The sequence below is a fragment of the Apteryx rowi genome, unplaced genomic scaffold (assembly GCF_003343035.1).
Source record: "Apteryx rowi isolate R43461 unplaced genomic scaffold, aptRow1 scaffold_766, whole genome shotgun sequence".
Taxonomy (NCBI): Eukaryota; Metazoa; Chordata; class Aves; order Apterygiformes; family Apterygidae; genus Apteryx; species Apteryx rowi.
Genome location: NW_020451056.1, coordinates 18,125 through 38,193, shown reverse-complemented (window position 1 = coordinate 38,193; position 20,069 = coordinate 18,125). Strand labels below are relative to the sequence as shown.

Genomic DNA, 20,069 nt, shown 5'->3' with positions numbered 1-20,069 from the left:
ATCACTCCCCTAAATATCCCATAATGAGTTTTGCACATTCCCACACTCACCCTTAGAACTTCCTGTAGTAAGTTTGCTCTTTCTCATGAGACCTGTTTTGATAACCCATTATAATCTTCTTTTCTTCATATTATTGGTTAATATGTTTTTGGTCAAACCAAATTCAAAAAAGAATCAAGGTTATCTTTAAGTGATTCCTTTAATGATCCATCAGTCAGTGTCTTGCTGGTCTTTCTGTCTCTGTTATCTGCTGTTCATTAGGGTTTGTGTATCTGTGTGTTTAATATTTTACCTCTCCTGCTTATTGCCTTCTCTTCTCTTATGTTAAATAGCCATTACCAGGTACCCAACCTCTTCCAGCATGCGTATGCAGGCTGGCATGTCTTCATGTCCCTCTGTTAGTCACCTATGGTCGGTGCCGGAGGTGCCTTTTTGGGGACAATTCTCTAAAGGGAGAGACTGTGGGGTTGAGTGTTTCCTGTCTGTGTCACACCTAGGAGTATAAGGCTGTCTCACCTACCTTTTTTTGGTATGACCAGAAGATAGTTCTGGTGAGCAGGCTGTATTGCTGAGAGCCATAAGTAGGGTGACAAAGACCTTGCTTTAGTCTGAAGCTTCTCGGTCTTAAGAACTTGACTGTGGATTGTATAGAGGCAAGTCTGGTGAGAATGATGATAGTGTTTGTGCAAGTTCTGGACAAAGTGTTGCCAGACTGTGTGCAGTTAGCTTTGCCCAAGAACTGTTTTCTCACAAGGGAGCTGGAGGCTAGCTATAATATTTCTAGGAATTGGGCAGCAGGGAATCATGCCACAGAATCCAGTTGCTTGATGTGGCTGGTAGAAAGTCATATTATTGTTTCATAAGCTGATCAAACTTCATCTTAACAGCTGTTATTTTCATGTCCCCACAGTTCATTTTGGGAAGCTGTTCCAGAACCTAAGGATTAGAAAACTTTTAACTTTCAACTTCAACTTTTTCTTGGAAAGTTTGGTCCTGTTGGCAGCATTCTTCCAGCTTAGCTCTCTGCTCAGTATTCTGTCCCTCCTACATTCGCGGAGAACAGTCACATCCCTTCTGGGCCTTTGATATTCTAGTCAAGCTGCTTTAAATCTTGTTCTCCTAAGGAAGGCTCTCTGTTCTTCTGCCTAGTAGCTCTTCTCTGTGTATATGTTAGCTTGTGTTAATTTTTTTTTTTTTTTTAAATTATGAATAATAAGAGGAGTATACAGTTTTTCAGATGAGTTCTCATCAGTGCCTTGTACAAATGACATTGCTGCTTCCCTATATGTACTGGAAGTGCCTCTTCATCCAAAGCATCAAATCTTTTGCTGGTTTCATAGCAGGACTGTAGTTGCGTTCTTGAAATTACTTGGCATAGCATATTGGATAATGTTTTCTGACCCCAAAGAATGATAGTTTTCCTTTTGTGCCAGCCAGCCAGCCAGTCACTGTTGACTGGTAGAGTCTCTTTCTCAGTGTTTCCAAATCTTTTGAGACCTTGGGTATGCTTTTTATGTGTTTAAAACTGGCAGCACAGGACAGGCCTCCCTGAACTGCTCTGACCTTGCTCGGTGTGGGTGGGCAGCAGCTCAGTGGCTAGCCACAGGTCCTGTCACACAGCGTGTCGTGTCCTTCAGCAGTTCAGTGCCTGCTACTAGGTTCTTGAAAGTGATTGATGAGGGCAAATGGTCTGGTACAACGGCAGGTGCTCCTGTGGCACATCAGTGTGATGTGACACTTCTGGGAATCAATGCTCTGCTCTGCCTTCTTCCCGTGTTAAGATCTTTTGACCCATTCCTTTAACATAGCCCCTTGGGCTTCTTTCATCATGAACCAGCAGGCAAGCTGGAATGCAAAGCCATGAAGGAGTGATAGGTAGCCTCCTGGTAATGAGTGAGCCAGGGCATAATCTTGGCAAATAGCTAGCTTTGTAGGTGGAGCATGATACTGGGTCTTCATGGTCCCCTGGAGCATCGCTGATACTGTTAGAGCTTGGAGGTGTGCAGGGAAGGTGGGAAGGGGGCTGGCGAACTGGCTAGAGAAAGGGTTGTGGTCTGGCTGGATACATGCAGGTACCTGTGTCCCTTTATCACAAGAGCAGGATAACTTACAGTGCGCTTTGGCATAAGTCTTTAGTAGACTTTTGAGGAGGGGCAGGATTCTAGCAGAATGGGGTCCTTTAGGGTGCTTGGCCAAGTGCTTAAAACAACAGGGTGTACTTGGGTGATGCTCTGACACTGAGTTTGCGGGTTGTTCTAGATCAATGGGGTAGACATGACAGAAGCCAGGCATGATCAGGCAGTAGCGCTGCTTACCGCATCCTCCCCCACCATCGTGCTGCTGGTAGAGAGAGAGGGTGCAGAGCAGCTCAGCGAGGGAGACTCACCAGGGGTGCCACGAGTGCGCATGCACTCCCCGCCACCGCCTCCCAGCCATGGGGAGAGCCCGCCTGAGGAGACACCTTCACTGCAGAGGAACCATCTCTCTAAAGGCCTGGAGGATCAGTATCCGATTGAGGTGAGCCTGACAGCTGGAATATGGGGTGGTGTAATGTTGGGTGTTTTTCATTTGAAAAGGTGATCAGCCTGATGAGGGCTGGTCCACTGAGTTACTGGGGCATTAAGAAGTAAGGGGGAGCTCCCTTGGGCTGTGGGAGCTTCCTTGCGCTCATTAACTCAGAACGTCCCCAACTCCATGTTTTTCAGTGTGTTTGGTCCTTATGTGATATCCTTTATTCTCTGTAACTCTGCTTCTTTTTCCCTCAAGGAGATTCACCTTGTAAAAGCAGGTGGTCCCCTGGGACTCAGCATCGTAGGAGGCAGTGACCATTCAAGCCATCCGTTTGGGATTCATGAACCAGGGGTCTTCATTTCAAAGGTAGGGGCCTGTGTGGGCAGCCCAGCAGTGGACATTCCTGAATTGCTTAATTATTGGGCTAAGAAGAAGGATTTTGATGCAAGAGTCTGAGAAGTATAGTAGATTAAAAAACAAAAAGTGGGGAATAGGGAGGAAGGATGCATGCATGTGTAAAGAGTTAATTTGTATTAGACATACTGCTGCTGTTTTAGAAATTTAAATGATACTTAAAACCCAGCAAACGTGTATAACTCATGCTGAACTGTTTGAGGAGTTAGCTTTTGAAATTAGTGAGCTTCTCTTAGTTTTTAATGAATCCTGGAAAGATGTGGGCATTTCAGAAAACTGGTCATTACTCAAAAACTGTCAGTGGGATGAATGTGTAACTAAGAAAAAAACGGAAGTGCCCTCCTGTGTTCAGGCCGATGTTCATTTGACCCAGTATTCTGTCTCCAACGATGGCACTAGCAGATGCTGTTTAGGAACAACACACAAACCCAGCCACCTTCTGCAGCCCGTTTCCCTCACAGTCCCCCGCACCCACGCTCTTTGGATTAGAGATGTTGGAGAGGACATCCCTGCCCAGTCCTATTAGCATCCATGCATCTTTCTGGTCCCTTGGACATGCCAAGTCTGTCTCTTCCTACCCCTCACAGTTGCGAGTCCCAGAAGTTCATATCTGCCATGTGAGAAAGCACACTTTTTAATCTGTTTGAAACCGATCTACTGGTTTCACTGAGTGCTCTCCCATTCTTGTATTGCTGATTTGGTAAACAAGAGTCCTGTGTTCAGCTTATTCACCTCCTTCATGGTTTTGTAAACCTCGTTCATCTCCCTCCTTAGCCTTTTCTCAAACTCGAGTTGCGACTTTCTTCATTTTTCCTTGCAAGGTGCTGCTCCAACCCCTCAATTATATTGGTTGCCTTTCTCTGGACCTTCTCTGACTTCGCTGTGTCCTTCTTTAGATGTGGGATCACAGAGTAATTGAGGTTGGAACAGACCTGTGAGGTCATTTGATCTATCTGATCCCACTCAAAGCACAGGGCCAACTTAGATCAGCTTGTTTTGAATAGCTTCAAGGATGGAGCTCTCACAGCCTCTGTGGGCTCCTGTTGCAATGTTTAACTACCCTTATGGTGAACATTTCTTTCCTAATATTTAGTCAGAATTTTCCATGTCCAACTTGTGTCCGTTGCTTCTCTTCCTATGACTATGCACCTTCAAGAAGAGCCTGGCTCTCTCTTCTCTGTACCCTTGTGTTGAGGCGGCTGAAGGCACCAGTAAGGCCCCCTTTAGCCTTCTGTTCTCAGACTGAACAAGCCCAGGTATCGCTGCCACTCCCTGTGCAATGCATTCTGCAGCCCCCTGTTTATCTTATTTGCCATCTGCTGTACTTGTTCCAGTTTGTCAGTGCCTTTCTTGTATTCCAGATGCAGTGTCACAAGTGATTGGTGGGAAATAATCACTTCCCTCAACTTGCTGGCTACACCCTTGCTAATTCAGTATGCAGTTAGCCTCCACTGCTGCAAGGGCACACTGCTGACTTGGCAGTCTTTCCACAAGATACTGGGTCCAAGGTCTGGCGAGCAACAAACCTCCTGAAACAGCAAGTCTGTTTGGCAGATGTGTGCTTCAGCCCCTGCAGTAGGGAGTTTCCAATGGCTTTCGCCTGATGCTTCCTCTTGGTGATGACACATGGTTTGTGGCTCCAATGCCTCCCTTGATGCAGCTTTTTTCTCCTCACTTGTTAAAGGCGCTATGAGAAGGTGCCTTCCCTCTGTTGCCAGCAGTCACAAGCTTCCAGCCTTTCCCATCTTGGGAGCCTCTGCTATTTTTTCAAGCATAGCCCCTAGCTGACCCTCCCTCCATATGATGGGGGGTTTAGGCTCTTCTCTCTGCAGAGTCTCTGTAAAGACGCTGTTGCTCTCCTGTTCATCTTCCCTGATGTTATGCAGTCTGCTCACCTCTTTCTGTAGCTCGGCGCCTCAACCAGAGCACACCTCCTCCTGCTGGAGGTCACCATCACCACCAGCTTTGGGAAGAGGCCCGAGGCACTTCCTGCAGCCCAAGACCTTGAAAGCTGTATCCTCCCTCTAAAGATCTGTCTAGACCAAGGCCTCTGAAGTGTCAGGGGCGCTCCTGTTGGTGCTTCTTGGCCTGTGACACACCACCATCACCCTTGCACAGTCCCAAGCAGAGTTGCTGGATCCCCTTCTGCTCTACCTGGATTGTGGGAGCACAGAACTGAGCCGTTCTGGGGACATGGGTGCACCAACATATAAAGTGAAGCTGTCTGTCTCAATACCCTTTCTGATGATGACCAACATTTGGGGGGCTTTTTTGGACTCTTCTTTCATGTAGAGCCCATGATTTCAGAGATCATTCAACAGTGGCTGAGTTCAGCATTGTATGGGCATGGTTTAGATTGGTTTTCCCTAGATTCGTTATCTATGCTGAAGCTCATCTACTGCCTTTTTGTCCACTGCTTTTTTGAGTCCGTCTGGAGTTTCCCAGCACCAGAGTGGTATTTGGCTACTCAAAAGAGCATGATATCATCTGCACACCTGGGGATTTCACTGTTCACTGCCTTTTTCAGGTTGCTGAACACGCTGGGTTCAGCATGAACATGCAGAGGGACATGCTGAATAACATGAGTCCCACACCAATCCCTCGGGGACCCCATCAGGGACTACTCTCCATCCTGAGAAGTGACCGTCCAACCCTGCCCTTTGCTGCTTCTCCCTGAACCAGCTTTCAGTTCAGTTTCCTCCCATCCTGTGGAGACTCAGTCTCTGTGGAACGTCTCCCTTTGGGGTGGGACCTTGTCAAGGGTTTTTTTGGAAAACAATGTTATGGCTACCAGATCCCTTCAACCATGTGTGTATTGATTCCCTCACGAAGCTTCAACAGGTCAATGAAGCAGGATTTCCTTTTACTGAAGCCATGCTAACTCTTTCCCAACGAACCACGTTTATCCACATGCTCACAAATCTTACTCTTTACTGTTGACCGTATCATTTTACCAGGAATAGAAGTTAGGTTAGTTGGTCTGTAGCTCTCAAGTTCCCCTCTAGAGCACTCCTTTTTGTACTGATGCTGCCGGTGTTGTTACATTGGCCATTTGTAATGGTAGATCATGCATTTGGACAACAGTGCCGCAATTTCACATTTGCGGTCCTTCAGAACTCTTGGGAGAAAGCAATCTTTTGGTTAGTCTGGCATCGGTCATAGGCAAAATAATGGAAAAGCTGGCACAGGATTTGGTCAGATCAAAATGCTGATATCAGAACATAGAAACATGTTGAATGACATTGTAAAGCAAATCTTATTTCATTCTTTGCCAGTGTTATGCTTTTGATTGATGAAGACAGCTTGATAAAAATAACCTTTTAAGACAATTGCTATATTATCTTCTGAATAAAAGTTAATGCTATGTAATAGCAGAAGACAAATTAACTTGGAATTGGGTGGCAGCTTTCAAGGAGCAGCCATCAGTGGGACATCATTGAATGGGAGTGTTTGCAGGGGGATTTTGCAGGGATTTATACCAGACCTGATGCTATTCAACAGTAGCAATGCTATTGAAGTAAATCTCTAGTTGCAGCCAATAAAATGTACATAGAAATATTGACAATATGGTAAATAATGAGGAGAAAAAAAGAGAATTTGATCACATTTTCTATTCAAATAGATGTACTTTAATGTAACCGAACATGAGCATTTACATCTAGAAATAATCTGTTGAACAGTTTACCGTGTTGTGGTATTATTTTCTGGAAAGCAGTAACTTTGAAAAGCATGGGAGCATCATAGTAAACAAACTACAGCATGAATTCTTGGTGCAAAACAGTGATCCATGTGATCTTTGGACATACAATATAGGATAGTGAAGGGACCAAAGCTTCCTTTGAAAGCAGTGCTGGCTAAGCCAAAGTCAAAACCTTCATCCACTTGAACTATCTGCAGTATCAAAGGATGTTAAAAATGCAGAAAAGGAAATAAAAGCTACAAAGATTATTCAAGAGCTGGAGAAAATGTCATATAGTGACGGACTTTTACCTTCTTGTGGATAAATTGTAAAGTACTTAAGGATGCTTTTTCCAAATGAGAAAGATAAAAACAGGGGCTTAAAAAAAGATGTCAGACAATAGTGGGCTGAAAACTGAGGAAAACTTTTTTAACTAGAAAGAGTAATTAGTCATTGAGAAAATTATCAAGGGTGATCATAGTTTTTGCAGCCATCAGCACCTTCAAGTCGAGATTAGATGCTCATCTGAGAGGTAACTATGTTAAAACATGGTACTGAGCTTAGAGCAGGAGAAAGTAGTGGTGTTGAGTGACCTGTGATAATCCTCCATGATGTGCTAGATGATTTCTTCTGGCTTTAATAATATAAATGAAAATCCTGCTTGAACAGCATCCTGTAGCAAATAACTGGTACTACCAGCAGTACCAGTTATATCAAGTTTTGTCAGATGACTGAGAATTTCTGTTTCCTTTTTGCTTGTGTCACCGACTCCCTGCTCTCCTGATGTATGAGCAATTTTAACTTGCAGTCTTTGTGACATCAGCTCGTTTTGGCTGGGTTTGTATCTCTCTGGCTACTGTCTTACCTTCCAAGGTTCTAATGATTGAGCACTTCATTGCAATGCCTCAGAAGCCTCCAAAAAAAAAAAAAAAAAAAAAAAAAAAAAGTTTGAGAGGGTTGTGTGTGAGTGCGTGCAAATGCACACACGGTGTGCTTAGAGGATAGAATTGTCCTTTTTATGATGGCTTTCTAAAAGGCGTTAATGCATTAGCTCACCGAGCAGATTCTTCACAGATACATTATTTCTTAGCTTTGGTTGCAGAGAGAGGAGTCAAAACAGGCCTCGGAAGGTGCTGGAGGATAGTCTAGGGAAACAATGGTAATTATCCGTTACTATTTCCAGTAAAGCTTTGACACTTATTTGGTTTCTGTTCCAGTGTTTTTTCAAGACTGGCTACAGCTTTATCAGATCTCCGTGTATAGAGATAGGATTTCCTCTTCTGGTCGTAACATTAACGATTCTTCGTAGGTCATTCCCCGTGGGTTGGCATCTCGCAGTGGGCTCCGTGTAGGGGATAGGATTCTGGAGGTGAACAGCATCGACCTGCGCCATGCTACCCACCAGGAAGCAGTGAATGCCCTACTCTCCAACACCCAGGAGCTGACTATGTTAGTAAGACGAGATCCACCTCCACCTGGTATGCAGGTAGGTTCTGAATAAGGGCACTGGGGGAAAATCACTCTTTTCTTTACAGAAGTCTCACCTTGGGACTAGGATACAGCCAAACTTCTAGTAAGAAGTTTTCTCCTCTTGTGGCAGAATCCAGTCTCTTATGAGTATGTATCCAATTGAGGATTGTGGAGAGCCTGTTGCCCATGATGACGTTGTAATCGGTGAATAATCAGATTTCATGAAGACTAGACCTGGAATAGGAGACAGAAATAGAAAAAAGGGTAGAGCCAGATCAAACAAGCCAGACTGAGAACTGGCTGAAAGGCAGAGCTCAGAGGGTTGTGCTCAGCGGGGCAGAGTCTAGTTGGAGGCCTGTAGCTAGCGGTGTCCCCCAGGGGTCAGTAGTGGGTGCAGTCTTGTTCCACTTATTCATCAGTGACCTGGATGAAGGCACAGAGTGCACCCTCAGCAAGTTTGCTGATGATACCAAACTGGGAGGAGTGGCGGATACCCCAGAGGGCTGTGCTGCCATTCAGAGGGACCTGGCCAGGCTGGAGAGGTGGGCAGAGAGGAACCTCCTGAAGCTGAAGAAAGGCAAGTGCAGGGTCCTGCACCTGGGGAGGAATAACCCCATGCACCAGGACAGGTTGTGGGCTGACCTGCTGGAAAGCAGCTCTGCGGAGAAGGATCTGGGAGCGCTGGTGGACACCAAGTGAAGCATGAGGCAGCAATGTGCCCTTGTGGCCAAGAAGGCCAATGGTCTGCTGGGGTGCATCAGGAAGAGTGTTGCCAGCAGGTGGAGGGAGGTGATCCTCCCCCTCTCCTCAGCGCTGGTGAGGCCACATCTGGAGTAGTGTGTCCAGTTCTGGGCTGCCCAGYACAAGAGAGATGTGGCACTACTGGAGCAAGTGCAGCGAAGGGCTACAAAGATGATGGGGGGACTGGAGCATCTCTCTTCTGAGGAAAGGCTGAGAGAGCTGGGCCTGTTTAGCCTGGAGAAGACAGAGGGGATCTTATYAATGTGTACAAATATCTGAAGGGAGGGTGTCAAGAGGATGGAGCCAGAMTCTTTTGAGTGGTGCCGAGTGACAGGACACGAGGCAACAGGCACCAACTGAAACACAGGAAGTTTCATCTGAACATGAGGAAATACTTGTTCGCTGTGAGGGTGACAGAGCACTGGAACAGGTTGCCCAGAGAAGTTGTGGAGTCTCCTTCTCTGGAGATATTCAAAACCCGCCTGGACGCGATCCTGTACAATGTGCTCGAGGTGACCCTGCTTGATCAGGGGGGTTGGACTAGCTGATCTCCAGAGGTCCCTTCCAACCTCAACCATTCTGTGATTCTGTAAAAAAGAACAAATTGTGCCAAATAAGTGAAAGGTACAAATCAGGTCCCTTTCAGGGTATTTAGAATATGGTCAGCTATTAGAAGTATTTTTTCCTCAACAATTCCAATCTGAACTTCACCCAGAAACAAGAAGACCTTTTCTGTGTCCACAGGAAATATGCATTGAAAAGGCTCCAGGAGAAAAGCTGGGCATCAGCATCCGGGGTGGAGCAAAAGGTCATGCTGGAAATCCCTTTGATCCCACTGATGAAGGCATCTTCATTTCTAAGGTACCCGACCCTGAAATCTGCAACTTAATTGCATGCAGGGACTGCTAGAGAGAAAAGTGATCCCTGTGGGAATTTGTTCCCTATGCTGTCTTCACTTTTCACTGGATATACCAGTTTTCCCAGAGTTTTGTCCATCCACTGAAGCATATGCATGGGTATCCTTTCATATTTCCTTCTCTACAACAGCTGCAAGATTTCTTCCTTCATTTCCTATATTTGCCTCTATTTTGCTTTGCATTTCTTCTCTTGCGCTTTTTCCATAAAATAAACCCACATTCCTTCATTTTCCTCTCCATTCCTGTTGCTTCCCCCAAGTGCTTGTGACCTTTCTGCCTACTCAGTCATGCATGGTCTTTCCTCCTTTCATTGGAAGCATTATGCATTCCTCACCTTTCCTCCTGGGCCTTGTACCATGTGTGTAATTCTGCTTCCTTTCCTTAGTAAGTGACTGCTTGCGTGCATACTCTTTTGCGATGTCGCTTTTCCCGAAGAAGTGACACGTTTTCTTTTCAACAATATATTAGTATATATGCTTATACTCCCACCAAAAAGTATTGCATTTTCTTTCTTGTTAGCAAGAAAGCATTGTGATCAGAGGTTTAATCTTTGGGTCAAAATCCTTTCACATCTCTTGCTGTTGACCAGAAGGGGACTCTGTGGGCGTTCATGTTAACGTCACTGGTTCCCTGTCTAGCTGTGTTATGGTAGGGTGGAAATGCTGCACAGCTTTAGAGATCTTAATCCTTGCTGGATGGTGGACCCTCCATGACTGCCAGTTAATCCTCTATAATAACTTGCTACTTTCAAAGAAATGGAATACTCAACTTTTGTTATTACTTCGATATCACTTCTTTATCTGATTTTTAAAGCTAAAAGAGTAAGTATACTCTATCAAAGCAGTAGTTGCATATTCAACTGCAGTATTTTGTAATAGTGGTAAAAGAAAACCTAAGATTATTGTAATCCAGAATCATTTTTAATGATTAGGTTTGTTTTTGTCTCCTTCAGTGTTTCAGCATCTAGGTTTTTGGAAGGCTGATAATTTAGCCCTATTGCAGGGTTGGTTTGCCTTTTTTTTTAATCTTATTTTTTCATTTTAATAATTGCTTTAGTTTGCATAGAGCCAAAGCACTGAACATTTCTGCTCTCCTTCTGACTGTGTCATTTCAGCTTGATCTCTCTTGCCTGACCCTTATGATTGTGTGTTTCCTGATTCTTTTATTTTGCCTTGGAATACCTCCTGTAACAAAGAGACAGAGCTCTGCTTTTTCTCCTTGATATTCTTTGAGTGTCTGATTACCGCCTTCTTTCCACTTAGTCTTTCTGAATTTGCATTTCTGCTGGGTACATTAGTTATCACATTTTAATCTGGCTCTTACTTTTTAAAACCTTCTTGATGAAGTGTTACAAGTTGAATACCATGAGAAGTATTAATTATATCTATAATTTGAAGTTCATAATCTGTCTCAGTGGAGATAGCTCAGAGGCCCCCAGTGACATATGACTAGTACAGATGACAGCTGGCATTAAGGACACTTTGCTACATTAACTTCACCTCCTCCCATTATTTCTGGGTGTTCTACTGTCACACTTGTGCACTTGCTCTCCCTGGAAAAGAAATTGTGAGTACTTGGTCTTTTTCCATTCAGCTGCATGTGACCACTTTTGTGCATGCACATGCACCCACACACACATTTACTTGTTTTCCTTTACAGCCTTGAGAAAATTATGCATAGGCATGCATGGCTACTTTCCCTCCCCCCAGACCTATGAGAAATTGCATGCAGCATTTTCTTCTCCTCTTTTTATAGGTACTTTGTTAAATGTATATTATATCTGGTGGTATTTTTTGTCCAAAACAAATCTCATAAACCAGCAAAACACTCATGCTTGTGGGGTTTTTTTATTTTCACTGCTCCCAATAATATACAGCGTGCAGTTATCCTTTCTTTCTGATGATGATACCTGTGCCATTGCACTCTCCTCCTTCCCACCTTGACAACCAGTCAAACATGTCTGTGCATTTTGCCCCATCCAGCAACCCATCTCACAAGCCCTTGTGCTTTACTTATTCTCTTGTCATAGATTTACAGGCTTTGCTCAAGATCCCTGACGTTTATGTCCTTCTGCAAAGCCCTTGTGTAGCACTGGTCATAGTTTTCTTTATTAAGGCTAGTCATGTTGGTTCTCCAGCTTTAAGACTGGGCGTTTGAACTGAAACCATTCATTTCTCTCTGGTGCTCCCAGCCGGTTGTGTCTGTATACCCAGCGTACCAAGGTGTTCATTTGGTCCAGCTGACAGTGTGCGTATGTTCCATTTTGTTCCAGGCTTTTTGGTTTTCCATTACAAAAGTAATGCCCTTTGGTGATTCTGTTCCTTTCCCCAAGGCCCTTCAAATTGTTTCCTGTGTTTCTGTCTGGTTCCTGATAGTACCTTCTTCTAACTCTGTGTTGTTCTGTTGCTTCTCACTTCTCCAGCTTGCATATTTTTTCCTATAACAAATCTCATATTTGCATGTGCTGTTTTCTTTTTTCTTTTTTTCTGTGAATCCTGCAGTCTCTTTTCTCTGTCCTGAAGAGAAAAATGAATAAAACCTTTACGTTTACTTCTTTTGTTCTGGTGACAAGGCATGCGCTCTCATACTCTCCTCAAACATATGGATGCTTGCGCTCTTTAAGACAAAATCTGACTTTCACGTGCCTTATCAATGTGTTGCATGTAGTTGCTTCCCCTAGTGATAGCTTGTATACATGAGGCAAGTATGAGTTCTTGTGACTTGTTGAGGAAGGAGAATAGGAGTTCCACATACGATTTCTGTGAAAAATAGGAGGGGAAAATGACACACGTGTAATTTGTCATGTCTGTATCTACCGTGAAGACAATGAGAAGTCTTTTTGCAGCATCTGTCTTTATCTACAAAAATTACATACTCGTGCTTGTGTTTTTTTTCCTTCTGTGAAAAAGTTGCACACTTCTTTCTCTCTCTCTCCCTCTCTTTTCCCCAACAACAATTATTACACTTTCCTTCCTCTGAAAACAAGTCATAGATGTGTGAGCTTTCTTTCTTACTTACCTGCCTCCCTGACAAACCAGCAGCAGTTTCTTTCCTTGGGGCAACACATTTCAAATGCGTATTCCTTTTCTCTCCTGTAAGCAATTTCTTCTACACCTGTTTCCTCTGCTAAACTTCACACATTCTTCCTTTTTTCCCCCTCTCCCTAAGTATATAAGTACTTCCAAACCCTTCCCTGTCACGTAGCCTCTGTCTTTCCTCCCTGCTTCCTTGGTATGTTTTCACTTCTCATCCCTCCTTCCTAGTGGTCCCCATACTCTCTCTTCTTAACTCCTTAGACAAACTCTTGATTCACGCTGTTCATTACAGGTGAGCTCCTCTGGGGCTGCTGCCCGGGATGGTCGTCTGAAGGTGGGAATGCGGATCCTAGAGGTGAATCATCAGAGTTTGCTGGGAATGACGCATACAGAATCAGTACAGATACTCCGAAGTGTGGGTGATGCTCTCCTTGTGCTTGTGTGTGATGGCTTTGATCCCAAGGCTGCAGCTGCCATTGAGGTGAGAGCTTAAAGGTAGGCACAGAGGCCTGTGCCGTCCTAGGAACCAGTACCACAAGGATCCCACCTCTTTCCTCATAGAAAATTGCTGGATTTTCCAACCTTTTGGTATAGATTTTTTTTTTTTTTTTTAAAGTCCCAGATTCTAAAGTCTGGTCTCCTGCTGTATGAACTGGAGCTTGTTGTCAGTTGATAAATGGAATAGTCTCTCAAGGCTCTGTAGATCATCTCACTGCGGATTATAGAACTGTTTTACAATATCACTGCTCTGGTTAGAAACCTAGTTTTCAAAGTAATTTTCTCCTGGCCATTTTATGCCTATTTGTTCTTTACCAATGCTGTATTTGAAGGTTTTTTTAATTATTTTTATTATTTATTTATTTTGCTACTTGGTGTTTACCTTTCCCCTTAGTACACTTACAGGCAGAAATCCTGTGCCTTCTCAGCTTGCTTTTTTTCAGGGCTTAGAAAGTAAGCTTTTTTGATTCTCCATTATAATATGTATCCAGTCCCTGGTCATCTTATCCCCTTTATGTACATGTGTCAGTTTAAATTCATCTTTCATAGCTCTCAAGTTCTTTGTGTAACTGGCAGTGGAAAAAAGGTTTCAAGTTGTGATGCAGTTCTGACTCACCTAGGATCATCTTGATACTCTGTGTCTGGAAGCCCAGGATCTGGAATCTATTGTATGGCATACCATGTGCTTCTGCCATGTTTTGCTGTCTTTTTGCTTTGTAGATGTCTCCAGGAATTATTGCAAACCCTTTTGCTGCTGGTATTGGGCGCAAGAATAGCCTAGAGAGTATCTCGTCTATTGATCGGGATTTAAGCCCTGAAGAACTGGAGATCCTACAGAAGGTGAGTATTCTAGCTACAACCGGGAGAATGGTGTGGAGTGGAAAAAGTCTCTGAAATTCCCTAGTGGGGGAATCCCTTGGCATGTAATCTGCAATATAATGGGTAGGTCAGTCTGTCCTGATAGTGGACTTCCTTTTTCTTATGGGATCAGTAGGTCATCGCTCTTTCATTCGGAGTGTGCTAGGACGTGACTGAAATTTTCATGAGGTTGTAGGTGCTCCATGGGGGGAGAGAGCACTGGGTGAAGTGGCTCTAACTTTGGTCTCTCCTAGGAGATGGAAATGGTGAGAGAAGCAACTCAGTGGGAGAGAGAAGAAATGGAGAAAGTGGTGAGAGATTTTTCATGTAGGGGAGTCTGTTCTTGACAGCAGTTCTGCCGAGGCTGCGAGCCCTAAAGGAAATGCCACAGAATTACTTCAACCAAAATGTTATTCCCATGGGGGGAGCTTGGGGCCTTCTCTCTCCATATTACATCTCTCAGTTATTCTGGATGCTTTTTGACTTAGCCATACTTTCTTCTGTACCACTTTGGTGGTACTCTTCTGTTACTTATGGAGTTCTTTGTTGTTACCTACTTCTACTTTCTAACCAAGTTTTTCTCAAAGCTGCAACTTTGAGAAAAATGACCCGTTAGCTTGGAAGTCCCATGTTTAATTCATTCTCCCCAGACAGCACTCCATGACCTGATGGAGCGTTTATGAGCAAAGATGAGAACACACAGCTCAAAGTTGCCCTGAATTTGAAGAAGGGGCCCTGATAATCACGAGTCTGTGCTCCTTAGTTTGCATGACCATTTCTCTGGTCTGCTGGGTTTTTTGTATTACTGCCCGTTATCCCAGTCTTTCACAAAAAAGTCAAGCAAAGTCAAGCTCCTCAAGGACTTGGGTTTTCTAGCTACCCCTCTTAAAAATGTAATTTATTCACAGTTGGATCTTTCTGGATGGTGAGGGAGAGTTGAATTCTTCAGTACTGTGAATTGTGATTCTTTTCTCCTGGTAGATAAGTATGGATATATTTTGCAGACGTTTCTTCAGGTTTCCAGTTTAGATCCACCTAAAATTTCTCTAAGTTCTTTCTGTAGCTGTAGTCCCTCAACTGAATAGACTTGACCTGACTTTCTACATTTGCTACCCCACGAGAGTGCAGTTGTGTTGGCAATTCTGGATGGAGACGAGCTTTCTAATTTAGTTAACGCTTAAGGTGTTACTTATTTTGGCAAAGAACCAAGGTTTTGAATGGACAGTGGCACAGACTGTAAGAGGACAAGGCAACGAACAAGAAAATGGCCTTATGGCCTTTCAGGCATGTGGTATGTGTGATCATTTTTTAAAAAATCATATGTACTTAGACAGTCCCACTCTGCTTTCTGTGCATGGCTGCAATGGGCTGTGCGAGAGCACAACTTTACAAAAGACTGGGGTAGAGACACAAAACGGGTTCAGTGTGTTATGGACTCCCTTTGGAATCTTTACTCTTTCTTGACTGGCCTACAGTTTAGTCAGATTAATATCAGTATGTGTAGGACAGGGTTTTCTGTCCCAATTACCCGCAAGGTGTTCTGATGGTGTTTGAGATCTATACTTAGATGGGAAGTCTTCCAGTGAAATGACCTTATAGAATTGTAGAATAATTTAGGTTGGAAGGAACACCTGCAGGTCATTTGGTTCAGCTCTGCTCAAAGCAGAGCCAAATTAGATCAGGTTTAGTTTTTTTCTATAATATGTCTTGTTCCTTGCCCAGAAAGGAACTGAGAGTGGTTTGTTGTGATTTCAGAGAAAGCCTGGTTTTGTTGTGTTACTGTTGCAGCAAAGGATATTCCTACCAGTTTTAAGTTAGTAGCATGTGGATTTTCATAAGGATCTCTAATAGTCTACAGATAGTATGAGTCATTGTCAGCATTTCTAAAACTTCTGGACAAACCAAGAGCAAGTCCTTTCCCAAAACCATGCTGCTCTGTCTGAGCTAGTTGGATTAGTTCAGTCTTAGGTAGGCAAAGGCTTTTCCATAATTAATGCTAAGATTACTTAAAAATACCATAAAGACTTTGACAAAAGGAAAAGAAAAACTTTTATAGATTGGGAAATTGTCTTGGCCATATCTCATTGTAAAAAATTTTGATGGTATTATGGCAGCTCTTTATGGAAAACTTGAACTTGAAATATTATTAAAATGGCTAATTAAAAGAAAAACCTTAGCCATAACCAGCCATTAAGCATTCAGCCATCAGCAATATTTAAAAATAATGGTAAGCATCTTATAACAAATATCATTATTCTTTCTAGAAGCTGAACAATGCATAGTAATGTCTTTCATCTTTCTTGGATGTTTTAAATCTGATGGATTCTTAAAAAACATTCTGATGTTGTGATGAAGTGTATTTAAGAACTTGTTATAAGGTCTGTCTTCTCATATACTGTGTTTTCTCTCACCATAGTGTGGCTTACTATAAATAGAATTTTGTTTGTCTCAGCCTCTGAAAAGCTGAGAATTATGCCTGTAGCCTGGTGATCAGCAGAGACCAAGACTCCCCTCCAGAACTGCCTGTGCCTTAAAAGACTTTTTGTTGTTTTTGGTGCCCCTGCCATTAGGGCACTAGAAGGGGGAGGCAGTGGGGGCTCCAGACTCCTCTGTTGTTTCCCTGTCCATGGTCTGAGACCAAAGAGTAAAGATGCAGTTTTCTGCAGCTGCCTTTTAATGTGACTTTGAAACTGGGATTCTCTCTCTAATACTGCTTTTGAAGGTTAAATCTAAATTTATACCAATGACAATGTATGATAGCCATGATGATGTAATAGGAAGTTCCCACCTCGGTGCCTGATCCTCACTAACACTGTTGCTACGTCACTATATTTGGTCCTCTGATACATTTGTGTTTTAAGTTCAGTTTTGCACAAGAGTCCTTCAGAAGTTTTCAAATACCACTGTTGCAGTCTCTGCATACATCTCTAAAGTTTGACACTCTGTTGGTTCAGGTTCTAGTAACAATGTTAGTAACTCCAAATCTTCATGTACTGATTCACTGTGCATTTTTCTATCCTGGCTCTGTATCTGTAGGTTTTTTTCTAATCTTAATCCAAAACCTTGCTCAGCCATTTTCAATGATGGACTTTGAACGTTGCTCAGCCCAGTCTGGGCTGGTTGGCCCTCTTGTCTCCCTTCAACTTAAGAGCTTCAAAGAAGGATCATGTGCAAGATTACTGTCAGCTTGAACATTTGTTTTACAGACAATACTTGTCCAAAATGTGCATAACCAACTTCAGCATAGACTTTAGCTGAAATATCCCTTTGGGTTTTGTGATTCCCCAGAGCGTTATGACTCCTCATGTCGCTCGTTGTCGTCTGGAGAGCGAGGGTGTGATGTGGGGCACTGATTATTTGTTAATAGTTATGCACAGAAGCCTTTGAAGAGAAGGGCTAGGTGATTATTAGTATTTTCAGTTAGCTTCCTCTGTATTTCTTAAATGCCTTCCACCTCCCATCCTTCCAGTGTTGGGACTTCTGGACCATCTGGGTGCTGCTGCTCGAGGGGGAGCAGTCAGGAGGGTTGGAATATGCAATAGAAGAGAAGAGTGATGCTTCGCTTGTGCACAGCCCTCTCTCTGCAACATAGATTCAGGGCAAAAAGTAACAAAAGTATAAATGCAGAGAGATCATTCTTTAAGTAACAGACATTATTACCTTCCTCATGAAGCTTGAAAAAAGCCTGCAGCTGGGGGGAAAGTGCTTGTGAGATTAGTCACTGGTCACTCCTCCATGATATTCCTGTGCTGTGCTGAATGATTGGGAACTGACCAGCTGGTTTCAAGCCCTGCCTTATGCTTTTACAATTTCTGTCTCTCTATAGAATTTTTGGTTGTGATGCTATTAATGAGCATGTGATTTTTGAGATCTTTTTCCTTAGTGACAGCCAGGCCTGTGCTATGTAGATTTGTTTTTCCATTCCCTTCCAGCCTCTCCAATCTGTACTCTGTCAAGATGTCTCTTTTAGCCATAAGCAATCTTCTCCTTTCCCTTGGCGATGGCTCACCTTGTGCTATGTGGAGGACTTTAGCTCCCTTCTCCCCAGGATTGGCCCTGTTAAGGATGTTAGAGGCACATGCCCTCTTCCATCACTTGGTGACACCTTAGCTTGTATTGCATGGGGTGTCTGTTCCAGTCTCTTTTGCTAGCAATAACTTAGCTTATGCTGTGCAGAATTCCTGCTCCACTTTTGCTCATGTGTTGGGTTTCTGCTCACCCTTTCCTGGTGCCAACCCTGTTTATGCTCCTATGTCCTCCCCTCTGGAATTATTGCCCAGCATGGTGCTGACCTCTTTCCATCTCTCTTTGCCTGCGCTGCTTGGATGCTGCTCTGACTCTGTCCTGTTCTCATGGAAGGAGTGGATGCGTAGGGAACGGGAGGCAGCCACACAGCAACTTGAGGAAGAGGCAGAGGTGAGGAGCATGGTGGGAGGACTGGAGAGTCACAGAAAAGTCAATGGGGCTTAAAGGCTGAAGAACTCTCTAAAAGTGCTCTTTCCCCTTAACTTGCCCCCCCATTCCCCCTCCAAAATAAAAAATTGACTTTAAGGTACAAGGGAAGATATCAGAAATGAAGGAATCTTTCATGTGATTTTGGAAGGAATGGTGAAAAACAGTGGCTAGAAATTGAAAGCCAGACAAATTCAAATGGGAAATCAAATCAAAGAAAATAGAATAATAAGTGTGATTTAAGGATGGGAAGAGATACCATGGGGGAATTGTAGATTCTCTCTTTCAAGGTCTTCAAATCCAGACTGAAAGTCTTTCTGGATATTATTTGGAGAAAGCTGCTATAGATGTAATGTTCCTTTCTCTTCCTATAAGGAACTGGATGGAGGCATACTGGGGACAGGAGGAATGGTGGGGATTTGTGCACCAGTGTGTATTTACCAGGCCCAGAGTGGCATATGCTCTGTAGTATTTCTGAAGCCCGATGTCTGTCATGTTTTCCTATGGTAGTGTTTGGAACACTTCTGGGTTCATTTCCCAGCAATGGAAATTTCCTGCAGAGTTTGTCTGGAGATAAGGCCTTGGTTGTTACTAGGCCTATCGTCCCGGGGGTGGTTTCCTTTTAATTGCTCTCTTCAGTTGACTTCTGGCCTGATCTCTTCCTGGTGTTTTTTTGTTTTGTTTTGCTTGTTTGTTTGTTTTTGCTTCCCCCCTTGCCCCTCTCCAGAATATCGCGAGTGAACCTTTGAGACTGGACTATCGGACCCTGGCTGCTTTGCCCAGCAGTGGCTTGCAGAGAGTCAATCGCACTGTAAGTGAGGGGCCATCGAGGTGTGGGTCCCTGCGTGGGGAAGCTGTGGTCACTCCCTTACCTGCCCTCTCCTTGTGGCCCTGATGTGAGAGATGACAGTGAGCTCTGCAGAGGAAAACTGGGAGGCAGAACTACGGTAGACTTTCGCACTCTGAAATATAAGGTAGCCACAGCATAAAATCAGATTAGAATGAGAAAATGAGGAGAGCGGAGAGCCAGGTTGCTTTCCGTTTTGGAAGGGGAAGTGGTCTCTGTAGCTGCTGAGACGAGGAGAAGAAGGTATCTCAGAACAAGGCGGGAAGAGCAGCCCAACAGGAGAGCGGGATATGTATGAACAGGCCATTGTGGGAGACTGGAAGGAAGCAACCCCTGAAAGCTCCAGAGGAGGGAGGGGAAGATTGGTCATGACATGGAAGATGGTAATGTTATTCACAGAGTTTAGTTGTGGATTCATTGCAGGGTGGCATTTAGAAAGGAGCGGGGAAGCAAGGCACTGATGCCAAGAATTAAAGGAAAGTCACAGGTCCATCTAGGACTGCAAAAGGCAAAGCGGCAGTGATTGCATATCACAACATAGCCTAGATACAGGCTGGGTACTCCTGCCCCTCTGACCTTCTGCATTTCAGACCCTGATACATAACAACAGCTCAGCAAAGGCAGAATCCAAATTTCACACATTAGCA

The 20,069-nt window shown here is 43.8% G+C and overlaps 1 protein-coding gene across 1 annotated transcript in view; it reads left to right on the top strand.

Annotated features, from left to right (window-relative positions):
* The window catches only part of LOC112976770 (protein scribble homolog), a gene marked incomplete at its 3' end in the record, with an annotated part of 72,068 nt that overhangs the window by 37,852 nt on the left and 14,147 nt on the right, over window positions 1-20,069 (top strand). Inside the window, exons 21-29 of the mRNA XM_026088346.1 lie at window positions 2,260-2,517; window positions 2,767-2,877; window positions 7,914-8,090; window positions 9,560-9,676; window positions 13,060-13,248; window positions 13,986-14,105; window positions 14,378-14,434; window positions 18,483-18,539; window positions 19,303-19,386. Coding sequence (XP_025944131.1) covers window positions 2,260-2,517; window positions 2,767-2,877; window positions 7,914-8,090; window positions 9,560-9,676; window positions 13,060-13,248; window positions 13,986-14,105; window positions 14,378-14,434; window positions 18,483-18,539; window positions 19,303-19,386 — 1,170 coding nt within the window. The remainder of the gene's footprint in view (window positions 1-2,259; window positions 2,518-2,766; window positions 2,878-7,913; window positions 8,091-9,559; window positions 9,677-13,059; window positions 13,249-13,985; window positions 14,106-14,377; window positions 14,435-18,482; window positions 18,540-19,302; window positions 19,387-20,069) is intronic.